This window comes from Microtus ochrogaster, chromosome 5 (assembly GCF_000317375.1).
Source record: "Microtus ochrogaster isolate Prairie Vole_2 chromosome 5, MicOch1.0, whole genome shotgun sequence".
NCBI classification, from domain to species: domain Eukaryota; kingdom Metazoa; phylum Chordata; class Mammalia; order Rodentia; family Cricetidae; genus Microtus; species Microtus ochrogaster.
In genome coordinates, this window is record NC_022012.1 from 29,710,233 (window position 1) to 29,722,484 (window position 12,252).

General features: G+C 42.2%; 2 protein-coding genes across 5 annotated transcripts; one reads left to right on the forward strand and one right to left on the reverse strand.

Annotated features, from left to right (window-relative positions):
- Window positions 1–1,232: 1,232 nt before the first annotated feature.
- On the forward strand, window positions 1,233–8,911 carry Pus3 (pseudouridine synthase 3). Of its 3 annotated transcripts, none has more exons than XM_005347027.3 (4): window positions 1,233–1,294; window positions 6,285–6,688; window positions 6,788–7,353; window positions 8,150–8,911. In XM_005347027.3, exons 2-4 carry the CDS (start codon window positions 6,314–6,316, stop codon window positions 8,649–8,651), a joined length of 1,443 nt encoding a protein of 480 aa, XP_005347084.1. In that variant the 5' UTR covers window positions 1,233–1,294; window positions 6,285–6,313; the 3' UTR covers window positions 8,652–8,911. The 3 variants fall into 3 exon arrangements, with proteins under 3 accessions (XP_005347084.1, XP_026635282.1, XP_026635283.1); XM_026779481.1 differs by lacking the exon at window positions 1,233–1,294 and adding an exon at window positions 1,308–1,411; XM_026779482.1 differs by lacking the exon at window positions 1,233–1,294 and having other exon boundaries at window positions 6,476–6,688; window positions 6,769–7,353.
- Hyls1 (HYLS1, centriolar and ciliogenesis associated) lies at window positions 2,118–11,932 on the reverse strand. 2 transcript variants are annotated; one of them, XM_026779483.1, is made up of 4 exons: window positions 11,699–11,932; window positions 10,370–10,413; window positions 5,604–5,718; window positions 2,118–3,857 (listed from the first exon to the last, which is right to left on the reverse strand). In XM_026779483.1, exons 3-4 carry the CDS (start codon window positions 5,615–5,617, stop codon window positions 2,903–2,905), a joined length of 969 nt encoding a protein of 322 aa, XP_026635284.1. In that variant the 5' UTR covers window positions 5,618–5,718; window positions 10,370–10,413; window positions 11,699–11,932; the 3' UTR covers window positions 2,118–2,902. The 2 variants fall into 2 exon arrangements, with proteins under 2 accessions (XP_026635284.1, XP_013201790.1); XM_013346336.2 differs by lacking the exon at window positions 5,604–5,718.
- Between the last annotated feature and the right edge of the window lie 320 nt (window positions 11,933–12,252).

The following is a 12,252-nucleotide window of genomic DNA, read 5'->3' on the forward strand; positions in this document are numbered from 1 at the left end:
GGAGGGCGGGGGGGAGAGCGAGGTGCGGGGCGCAGCCGTGCGGGGCACCCGCGAGCTTTCCGTTTGGCCAGCCGGCCATCGGCACAGCAGAGAGAAACTGAGCACGGAGGCGGTACCCGCACCGCGCTGCAGGCTCTCGTGCTGGTGTCTCCCTGGACAGCTCCGCCTGGTCATCAAAGGTGTGAGATTGCACAGGGCAGTGGAGGAACAGAGGGACTTGACCGGAGGTTCGGAAAGAAAGCTGAATCCAAGTGTAGACATCTGTCTCATCCCTGGGTATCTCTGATGTGCCCTCCTGCAACTGGCGTAGAGGGCCTCTGAATTGCTCAATAAAAATTTTAATTTTTATTCTAAGGCGTGGTCCTGTTAAAGCAACACTGGTCACCACTACCTACATCATATATTATTGCACAGCTCGGGAGTAGATCCCTTATGCTAAGCTTGGACCAATGAGCCAGGATTTTCTGTTTTCTGACTGAAATTTTAAGAGTCGTGGAAACATTTCTAGAAACGACAAAAAAATAGAAAAGCAACAAAACTGTCGCCATGATCTCTCCGTGGTGCTGAAGCAGCACTCCTTTGCCCTGTACTGTCACAGTCTCACTCAGGCTATAGCATTTCCCTTTAGCCTTTACGTTACCATTCTAATAGTGAATGTCTTTTACTCTCAATGTTAAATTTCTACTGAGAACTCAAGAACAATGGCAATGGGCTTTTGATCCTACTGCACATACTGGCTTTGGGGGAGCCTAGGCAGTTCGGATGCTCAACTTACTAAACCTGGATGGAGGTGGGCGGTCCTTGGACTTCCCACAGGTCAGGGAACCCTGATTGCTCTTCAAGCTGATGAGGGAGAGGGACTTGATCGGGGGAGGGGGAGGGAAATGGGAGGCGGTGGCGGGGAGGAGGCAGAAATCCTTAATAAATAAATAAATTAAAAAAAGAAAAAAAAAAGAAAAAAATTTCTGTTAATTAAACGATGTGCAAGATTGGAACACGATCTTCAATCTCCTAGTTTTTATATAGCATAGTCAGCATTAAAAAACTTATTTTAGACCATAATTATAATTTCGTCATTTGTTTTTGTCATTGATTGTGCTTTGGGGTGAAGACAGGGCTGAGTCAGAAACCTGTGCTTACGATGGGTTTTGGCTTAAAGCCGGCCACCAGACCTCGGAACTACATTTCCCAGAACCGCAGGCGCGCCTCCCGTGAGGCGGCGCATGCTTACTGGAGACACGAAGTCTCAGCTTCCTGCTAGTCGCGTGGCCGCGAGCTGATGACCGACCGGAAGGTAAGTGTACACTCTTCCAGGTGGGCTGCTTTGAGTTTTAGAGAGGAATGAGCAAATGGAAGCTAAATGACTATCTCCTGTCCCGGTACTTAAGGGCTTCAGGCGCCGGTGGATGAGGTGGGACTTAGGACAGCGCGCGTGTGTGTCGTGTCTGAGACTTCTTGGAGATAGGCCCCACCAGCGGGGCTTAAATTCTGCAACTGGCGTAGAGGGCCTCTGAATTGCTCGAATACAAACAATAGTGTAGCCCAGTAAAGAAAGAATGGGAGGAAGGCTTGGCGGAAACCAGTTTATTTTGGGTTTTGCTCTACGCTATACTTAGTTATACAGAGTTAATGATCATAGCGCGTTTTGAACCCTTTATCACGAGGAAATGTCTATCCACACCCTCCCCCCTTTTTAAACTTCAAAAACTCCGAGGCTTACTATTTTAGGGTGGGTGCTTAGTACACCCAGGAATTACCTTTGTGGGTCCACCTTCCAAGTTTCATTGATAAACCTAGTGTACTGGGCCAAGTCTTGGGGTCATCCCACTTAAATCTGCCTCATGACTGGGTTGATCTATGCTTAGGAGCTAAACTGGGATTCATCCTTTAGAACCCTTTAATTTGAACTTTGGGTCCAGGCAAAGGAAAACTTTTTTTTTTTTATCAACTGTTTTGAAAAAGCTGTTCTATTTTTAATCCTATTTTAATTCAGTCTAAAACTTTTTTTGTGCTCTGCATGTATTATGGATCTTGCTGAGTTACAAGGTCCTTAATTTGTATCCCCAGGCATTTGTGGCATCGTCCTTGCTCAGATGTACTATTGGAGTTTGCAGATTTTACTTTCCTGGAGTCAGTCCCTCCACAGCATTTAGCTATTACTGATTATCTTTCTTCCTGATCACGTCCAGCTGTGGGTGGCCCTGGGTCAATGTATTGTATCTCTAGCCTCAGATATTGTTTGGAGAGTGTTTCAGCAACTAGCAATGACCAAGACTATTCATGTTTATTTTCCTTTTTGAATAAACACTTTAATAAAAACTTCAGGCCCACTTTTAGTGCTTGAAATAGACAACTCTGATCTTTAGGTATTCCTTACTGGATTATCAAGAATGTAAGTTCTAGCAAAAACCCAGAACTAGTGTTTTCATCTGTACCCAGACAGTTCATTTCTGTGTCTTCATGTCAGACCATATACAGAAACTTTGAGTATCATTAGATGATCAGAGGAAGAATCATGGCCTAGAGTGGCTGAGGTCCTCTTACACTGGGAAGTACTTAAAACAAGGTTCAAACTCATCATTTGCCAAATTCTTTAATAGTTGAGCTTAATACCCACTAATTAAAAAAAAAAACACCACAGTTTACAAGTCTTTTCAAAATGGCAATTACTACTTTGACAAAATTCACATTTCAGGTAGTTCCCCCAACCCCCCAAACTGCTGCATTTGAGAATGCCAGTTTAGAAATTTAAGTGGCGTATGGTACCTAATGGGACATAGGAAGGACCAGTGAAGTCCTTACCCTGTGTTCTGCAGGCTTTTCAAGTCAGTTGTATTTAAAAGGAGAGAGAGGAAGAACTAGGTTATCCTAAATACGATGGAAGGAGACAGGTAAAAAAGACTTAAGAAGGAGAAAGAGGGAAAGGAAGCTTCTTGGGCAGGACACCATTTGCAAGGTCACAACGGACACCCCACCGAAGGGCAGATCTTTTCTTCTCAGTTGGTACCAGGTAATTGTTTGGAACGTACACATGTTGAGGCTTGGACTGGGGTTCTGTTCTGGAAAGCATTTGTCCTCGGACATTCCAGCGTAGCTCCTTTCTATGATCTTCACCAGGAAACCGCATTGAATCCCAGTCCCTTTTGTATTCAAAATATCTGGCTACTCGGTCTATCTTGCCCCGGTTTCGGCTTAACTGATCCAGCCTGGGGAGAATAAAGGATTTGGGTCTGCTGGCAACAATCAAGTCTTGTTCATAAACAGGAGGGCCCATTTCTTCTCTTCGCAGATAGCAAATGAGCTGGTTTTCTTGTGAAATTCCTTGATATTCACGTGGTAGGTTAACTTGATATTCATGTGGTAGGTTAAGTTTCTGTGAAGCATCATTTGGGGATTCTGTGCCTTCTTGAAATTGTAGGTTCATCAGCTTGTGTCGTAAGTCCCAGAGATCCAAATCACTTTCTGTACCAGATTCGGACTCACTGATAACAGACTCATCTGTCACTAGTACTTCCCCATCTGGCTTTCTGCGCAGAACCTTTCTCTTCATCACTGGCTTTCTGCATTTTTGGGAAGCCTCTGAAAATGTTGATGAAGTGACGCGGCTTCTGATGTGTGGGCAGTGCAGCCGCACAGGCAGAGCAGGTCTCTTTCCTGGGGTCACTGAGGCTTTACTGTAGGGATCATACTGGCTAGCCTGGGCTTCTCTCCTAATATCTCCTTCGCCCTGCCCTGCACAGATATGTGTAAAAGCTGTAGCAGCAGCTAACATTCGTTCTTCTGGGTCCATACTGGCCCATTTTTGTCCACCAGGTCCTATCAGTTGCTCCATTGCTTCTTCTACATTATAAGGCTGTCTGTAAGAGATAACAACTGGTCAGTTTCCACCTCATTAATTGCTCATTCTTGTCTCAATTTTATAGTCAAATGGAAAATCCAAAGCAATAATAAATTCAATAGTTGTGGTAGAGTTCTATCTATTACTTGCTGTCATGTCTACTCTTTTCTTACACTGTTATTGCCATGTCACATTTAGTGACTCCTATGATATGGGCTGAGTTCTGACATATGGAAAGCTTGAGACTCCATGTAATGGAACATGATGCTTACTGAACATTATATAACATGCTTAGAGGATGCTTTATGCATATGGCATTATTCATGTTTATTAATCCATATAATCCTTATATTTTAGGATGAGTTCTTTTTCATAGGAAGCTTTAGGAAGTTAACTTGCCCAAAGGTAGTAAACAGCAGAGCTGGAATCGTACCTTGGCAGTCTGAATCACACTGAGTCTTTGCTTTTACTCCTAAGTGATAATGGCCTGAAGATCAAAAAAATCAACATAATGGGCTGTGCACATACATAAAGCACACATATGTATGCATCTACTCTGTGCATATGTATAAGACAAATCTGCCCTAATAAAATTCAACCACCTAAACACCTAGTGGTTGGTTTCCTGACTGGGATCAAGGTAGTTTTATCTATTGCTTGCTACTTTGCTTTCCCTATGCTTCTCTTGAAGTTGAAATACATGCTTATAGTTTCAAAGGATTTCCCCTCCTTGATGAAACTTCTCTCTAAAAGACAGTTTCTTAGCAGTTTTCTAATTTCCGTATTAACTCTAATTTTTTTTTCACTAGAAAGGAACATGGCACAAAATCTTTCTGAACTTTGTTTGAATTGTGGTGATTCAGCTGCCAGCACATGAAAACTACTTTACTATTTAATGTATCAGATTCATCCAGTTCCTTATTGAAACTAGACTTATAGTCACTTGTTAATTAAAGTACAGCGAGTACCTTGTAAGCTTTTACACACTTGCATAAGCATGTAGCATAGGTTCAATTTCCAAGATGGGATTACCTGAGTTTTCCACTCCTCCACAGTGGTATACCATCAAACTTTCCAATCCTTGTAGACTATTCCACAATTAATTGTTCTCAAGTACTTGAACATGTTTTACTTAGCAATGCCTTTCCCCTAGGGATACAGCTTAGTGACTGAGTAATTGTCCAGCATATCATACAGGAAGCTCTAAGTTCACTTTTTTTTTTTTTTTGTCTTTGTTTTTTGAGACAGGGCTTCTCTGTAGCTTTGGAACCTGTCCTGGAACTAGCTCTTGTAGACCAGACTGGCCTTGAACTCAGAGATCCTCCCCCCCCCCCCCCATGTTGGGATTTAAAGGCAGGCGCCATCACTGCCTGGCTTCTAAGTTCAATTCCCCACCAGGCTTTCTCTAATAGTTTAGTAATATTAAAAACGTCATCTCCCCATATTTCTTCTAGTAATTTTAGTTTCACCTGTAAGATTTTAATGTTTAATCTTTCATCATAAACTCCAAAGATTAGAAGGGAACCATTTAGTCACAGTCAGCCCAAGAACAGATGTAGAAATGCTATCCAAGTAATTTCAGTCATAAATTAGTTAGAACTACCTAAGTGTTCAGACTGTGGTATTGTTGCTGTTTGGTTACTGAAATACATGAGACATTTCAACTTCCAGATCTAAATTATGTCACACTAACTCTTGTATAACTGTTATAGAAATCTTTTATAAACGAAAGAAATTTGGTTGTAAAAAAGCTAGTAGTTATTACCTTTTTTCTGCCATTACAACTGCTTAAAGAAAAATCTATCTCCAGGTTCTACTTCTAATGTGAAATATAATCATTGATTATATTTCTTCAATTAAGACAGCTTCTATTGGGCCACCTTTAAAACAAAACAGAACATTAGATAACAATATATATGCCACTTACTTGAAATATTATAAAACAATAGAAACAGAAGTAGTCATATAAGTAATTGTCACTATTAAAAATACTGTATAAATTACTGAGAAATCAAGAGGAAATGTTATAGGGAGGAAAACATTCTAAACGAATCATCTTGGTTAGTAAGGAATAGAGAAATGAAATTGAGGCATTTCCCTAAATTTTAAAAAATAGGTGCATCCTTCCCTTTTCCTATGTGAAGTAGCCAGATAGAATGTAAAGGGACAGTGTCTGAGTGATGAATCCATACTAATTAAACTGTACCTTGGGCAATCTAAACCTACACTTTTAACATCAAATTAAATCTGAGTGTTCTTTTGTTTTCTCGAGGTAGTATCTTGTTCTGTACCCCTAATTGGCCTAGAACTTGTGCCCCAGGTACTGGGGCTATAAGACTGCACTGCCATGTGCAGCTTAGATGATAACTCATTCATGTGACACTAACATCTCCAAAGGACCAGGCACTGGAACTGATGTATTACTTCACTTTTTTTTTCCATGCAGGACCTGCATGATTTCTTCCTACGGCTGTCATGGCTGAAAACACAGACAGAAACCAGATTGAGAAACTTTTAAACAGAGTAAAGGAACTGGAGCAGGAAGTGAAAAGACTTAAGAAAGAACAGGCCAATAATATCAAAGACTCAAACATCAGAGAAAATCCTTTAGGCTCTGGAAAAGCTAAGCGTGCATTTGATTTCAGTGCTCATGGCCGAAGACATGTAGCTCTAAAAATAGCCTACCTAGGCTGGGGTTACCAGGGCTTTGCCAGTCAGGAAAACACAAGCAATACCATTGAAGAGAAACTGTTTGAGGCTTTAACCAAGACCCGACTGGTAGAAAGCAGACAGACATCCAACTATCACCGGTGTGGTCGAACAGACAAAGGAGTTAGTGCCTTTGGTCAGGTAAGGGCTAATACCTTATTTCTCAAAGCACGTAATAATGGGAGTGTACATACTGAGTCTTTAGATCATTTCTGAAACAGTTTCTCTCTAATTCTACAGGTGATTTCTCTGGACCTACGTTCTCAGTTTCCAAGGGGCATGGATTCAGATGATTCTAACTTAAAAGATGAAGCCGATGATGTTGCTAAAGAGATCCGTTATACCCACATTCTCAATCGGGTGCTCCCTGCAGATATCCGAATATTGGCCTGGGCCCCTGTAGAGCCTAGCTTCAGTGCTAGGTTTAGCTGCCTTGAGCGGACTTACCGCTATTTTTTCCCTCGTGCTGATTTAGATATTGTAACTATGAATTCTGCAGCTCAGAAGTATGTTGGCACTCATGATTTCAGAAACTTGTGTAAAATGGATGTGGCCAATGGAGTGATTAATTTTCAGAGGACTATTCTGTCTGCACAAGTACAACTAGTGGCTCAGACTCTGGGTGAGGAGAGAAGGCAAGAACCCTTCCAGTTATGTCAATTTGAAGTGACTGGCCAGGCATTCCTGTATCATCAAGTTCGGTGTATGATGGCTATCCTCTTCCTGATTGGCCAAGGAATGGAAAAGCCAGAGATTATTGATGAATTGTTAAACATAGAGAAAAATCCTGAGAAACCTCAATATAGGTAAGTTAAACCAAACTAATACAGTCTTTTCTCTCCCATGATTACTGAAATAATAATGTGGTTCATTAAACTTTATACTATTAGATTTTGTTTTGTGTATGAGTGTTTTGTCTGCATGTATGCCTGCACACCACTTGTGTATCTGGTAACCACAAAAAGGGTGTCAGATATTTTAGAACTGGAGTTACAGAAGGTTGTAGTCCACTATGTGGGCACTGGGAATTGAACCCGGGTCCTCTGGAAGAACAGTGAGTGCTCTTAACCACTGAGCCATCTCCCCAGCTCTCTTCACAAACTTCTGATTTGTAGAATGTTATGAACATATACTAGATTTTTCCATTAATAAGGAAATAGATATTTGGACTGGGCTTCTAATTCCCAGCTTCTGAAATTATAGGGAAGGTAGAAAAGAGGCTTTTCTTTTGTGAACAGGCTGTGGCTAAACAGTGACACCAGTAGTTCATTCCTAGGCTGAACAAATCTGGATAAATAACCGGTCTTAAATTTTATGGTATGGGGAGCCAGAGCGTCATACGGATTATCAACCCACATCTTGGTCATTTGTTGCCACTGACATTAATTTAATATCAATCAAATTGATCATTGCTTTTTTTTTCCTTCCTTTTAAAATGAAGTCAGAGTTGCTCCAGATTAAGACAGTGTTGTATTTTCTTAGATGTTACTAACCATTGGCATTAGTAGATCTTCCTTGTCCCCTTAATCTCAACTAAAGCTCGGTATTTAAAAAAGAACTATTGGCTAACTGCTGTGCATTCTTGCATTTGTTTCTCCTTAGCATGGCTGTTGAATTTCCTCTAGTTTTGTATGACTGCAAATTTGAAAATACCAAATGGATTTATGATCACGAGGTTCAGGAATTCAATGTTACCCACCTACAACAGCTATGGGCTAATCATGCTGTTAAAACCCACATGCTATATAGCATGCTACAAGGACTAGATTCTGTCATGATAACATGTGGGGCAGGAACAAAGACGGATGAAGTAACAGAATGGAGAAACATTAAGCCCTCTGTCATAAAGCAAGCTAGTGCCTTTGTAGAAGGAGTGAGAATGCGCACATATAAGCCCCTCATGGATCGCCCTAAATGTCAAGGACTGGAATCCCGGATCCAGCATTTTGTACGTAGAGGACGCATTGAGCACCCACATATACTCCACAAGGAAGAAACAAAGGCCAAAAGGGACTGTGCTGACACAGAAGAAGAAAATAATGTTTCAGAGACTCCAACAAAGAGGGTCTGTATAATAGATGCAGAAGTTAATACTACTGTATAGGCCCAACAAGCTAGGCTCTCTACCAGGACAAGAAGCAACAACCAGCTAAAATTCTAAAGACTGGCTCATAAAAAAAGACCTAACAAGTCTTAAACAGTAAAGGGTCTAAATATTCTCTAATTCCTGTCCAAAAGAATTATGAAATGAAAAAGCAAAAAGCACTTGTTAGCTATACCCCTGGAAATCTGTGCCTTGAATTTAAATTCATTAAAGCCTGATACTACAAATATCATATGTTCCTTTTTCTTTCTTTTCTCTTTTTTGCTAAGTCAATAGCATCTCACACTTGTTCCTTTTCAAGGCAAATGAGATAACCACTTATGGGAAAGATCTTTGCCAGAGTGTCTTACTTTCTTATTAAATTTCACCAATTAAAGATTGGATAGATGGGTTTAGTGCCAGGTGTGATGCTTCTTGGAATCTACCTCAGTGTAGTACCGTATGTCTTTTTTAAAATGTTTATTTATTACGTATACACTGTTCTGCCTGCAGGCCAGAAGAGGGCGCCAGATCTCATGGATCATTGTGAGCCACCATGTGGGTGCTGGGAATTGAACTCGGGACCTCTGGAAGAGCAGCCAGTGTGCTCTTAACCTCTGAGCCATCTCTCCAGCCCACACAGTATGTTTTTAATGAGGCAGCTAGTGCAGAGGCTGGCAATTTTTTTCTACCAAGGGTAAGAGTAGATATTTTAGGTTCTGAAAAATAATGTATGTTGCACTCTTCTTATGACCCTTTAGAGATGTCAAAACATTTTTGGATTTTGTTGGCCAAGTTCTGGAAGTTCAACTTTGCAGAACTGGGAGACAGAGGGGTAAAATCTGTTTTGAGCCAATCAGGTGTACTGGCACACACCTATAATCCCAGCCTTTGGGTGGAAGCTGGAGGTTTAAGGCCAGCTGGGCTATAAGAAACTCCTCAACCAAACAAGAAAAAGTTTTGATTCCATGGTAGAAAATACTAGTCCTTTCTAGGGCTGGAAATTAGCACATACTTAGTGTGACTACAAAGCGACGGAAGCCTAATTTAGGTCAGCCAGTATGTCAGTCATATCTTATGGGGTCACTAAGAAGTTTTAAAAGCAAGAAAATTATGTAGCAAAAGCACTGCTAATATGCAAAAATACGAAATTCTTGACGCATTGTCCTTTGTAACAATGCCATAGCAAACGAACTTACAAGATTCCTACTTTAGTAACTGTCACTGCTAGTGTTCTTCACGTTTACTAGACTTGTTTATAAAACTCAAATGTTTGTCAATCAACCAGTAACTAGTTTGTTTTTATGTTCAAGACTCAGAATGGATTGTATCTGGATACTGCTCAATACAAGGAACACATGGACAGAACAATATTTACAGTAATCTGGTGCTTCCTTAAGTCCTATAGCTCCTACGGGTGGATTATATAATCACAGACTTGTGGGAGTTCCAGGTTTAGAGGACTAAGTGGGTAACTTGTGCAGAAGAAGTGGTGCAACACGATCACAGCTTTCACAGCCTAGCAGAGGAGCTCGGAAAACTGTGATACCAAGTGACCTAACATTTCTGGTTAACGTAACATTCTAAAAAGAGTTGCTTTGTACTTTAATTTTCAAGTCTTAAACGTCTGTATGTGTGTGTATCACATGGGTGTCTTTAGAGGTTGGGAGAAGGCATCTTAAGATTGGGCAGTTGTGAGCCATCACTGGGTGCTGGGATCTGTTTGAGCAATTTCTTACCATATTTTGGCTTGCCTTGACTTGAGTCAACCAAAAGGAAAAACCTAGAAAAGAAAAACAGACTTTAAGAGTAGCCCATGTTTAAAAAGTCCCCCTCCAAAGCCCTAACTAAAAGGTGTTCTGCTCAGGAGTCTATAGAAGCCAGAGCCTAAGGCTTTAAATTCGAATAAAGTTCTTTTAAGACGCTCTGAATCTAAAAGAATGATTCAGTGACCTTATGGTTGATAGTCAGGCATCTCAGAAAAATCAAATGAGAATACTCTAGAATGTATATTTGCAAAATCACTGAAGTAATATTAAAACTCAAAGATAGGAGTGATGTTGGAGAAATGTAAAGAAGGGCTTAAGATTTACTTTCTCCATTTAAAAAGGTTTTGGAGTTTAATTGAAGTATGTGTGCGCCTGTCTCTTCTGAAGCTGGCCTGGAACGATTGTGGACACTAAAGCCAAGAGGACTTTTAAATGGCATGTTTACAAAACACTGATAAGCTGTTGTCCTTTGTGTTCAGACTACATTCCCTTTATTTTACCCCTCAAATGTGGTGGTGCAACTTTTCATAAGGTCTACAGGTTATGGTCAGTTTCTTTTGATTCTAATAAAACACGACAATCTCACCAGCTAGAGAGAAACTTACACAGAAGCTAAACCACCAATCTTATATTTTGTGAATGACCAAAATACCTATTTTTTTTTTTTTTTAAATCTGAAGCAGTGTAATGGTCCAGGGTTATTACCTAGTTACAGCTGAAAGGATTCGGAGGGTGGGATTTTTAACTCTTAAATTCCTGGATTCGGATATAACTGAAGTTATGGTGTAATTTAACTTCCCAGTTGAATGACACCTGCTTTCTAGGAAATCTCGTTACCCAGCACAAGCGTTAGCGTTCACTTTCATCAGCACTGCGTATTGAAAAACTTAACAAACCTGAAAGGGCACTGTTTAATATTTTTGTTTGCATTATTAATGTACAGCTTTTCTAAGGTTTATCTCTATTCGGGAAACAGTCACACAGAGCGGGTCCTTCAATTTTATCCGCTATCCTAAATCCTAAGCAAACGCTATGGAAGGCTGGCTGTAGGTGTGAGCCCACAAAAGGTGTAACCCGAACGTGAGACGACTTCCCTGCTCTTCGAACAAAAACACGGGTCGCACCATCTGGCCGTGGGCGTGCCGGTTCCCCAGGGACTGGTCCCCAGCCTCCACGCTGGCCCCGAGGGCTCAGTCAGCTCGCTCAGCCTCCGGGCAAGAGTGGCGCGTACAGGGTGCACATTGTGACCTGGAGGAGCTTGGGCGGCCTCTACCCCAGCCAGCCCACGCCGGGATTTACCTTGAATGCAAGAGCCTGGCCAAGGAGGGGAACGCAAATCCACGCGCGGCGGTCCAGGGAAGGAGCACGGGCCTCCGCCGCACCCTGGCCCAGGAAGTGTCCTCCGCTGCCGGCTCCGCGCTCGTCACCAGCCGCCACCACCGCTGCCGCGGGTTAGGTCGTCTCCTCGCAGCCCAGTGAGGACCACAGATTCACAATCACACAAGGGACAAATCGCCCACGCTCACGCTCAACGCTGTCGTTAACGGTCGGCCGTTCAAGTTTAAATCCCGGAGCGAGCCCACGCCTCTGGCTCCGCCCACCAGCTCTCTCATTGGTGTAGAAGCCAGACGTCTTCCACGCTTACATAGAGATTGGTGCGTGTTTTCTTTCGGCCCTCCCCCTCGGGCCCGGAAGCGGAGTACGGGGCGCGGAGCTGAAGTGGGAACCCGCCGGGTAGTGGCGCGGAAGCTTTGGCCTTGGTTCCCTTGGTGTTAGCGGGGCGGAGGGACACGGGGCTGGCCCTGCTCAGTGCTCCAGCCGCCCTTGGCCGCAGTTGGCGGCGGCGGAGGGGA

What these genes read in the sequence shown, in the direction of transcription:
- Pus3 (XM_005347027.3), top strand. Translation starts at nt 6,314, where the DNA reads ATGGCTGAAAACACAGACAGAAACCAGATTGAGAAACTTTTAAACAGA. An exon ending in GAGTTAGTGCCTTTGGTCAG is followed by an intron (nt 6,689 to 6,787) that starts GTAAGGGCTAAT and finishes CTAATTCTACAG; the next exon opens with GTGATTTCTCTGGACCTACG. An exon ending in CCTGAGAAACCTCAATATAG is followed by an intron (nt 7,354 to 8,149) that starts GTAAGTTAAACC and finishes GTTTCTCCTTAG; the next exon opens with CATGGCTGTTGAATTTCCTC.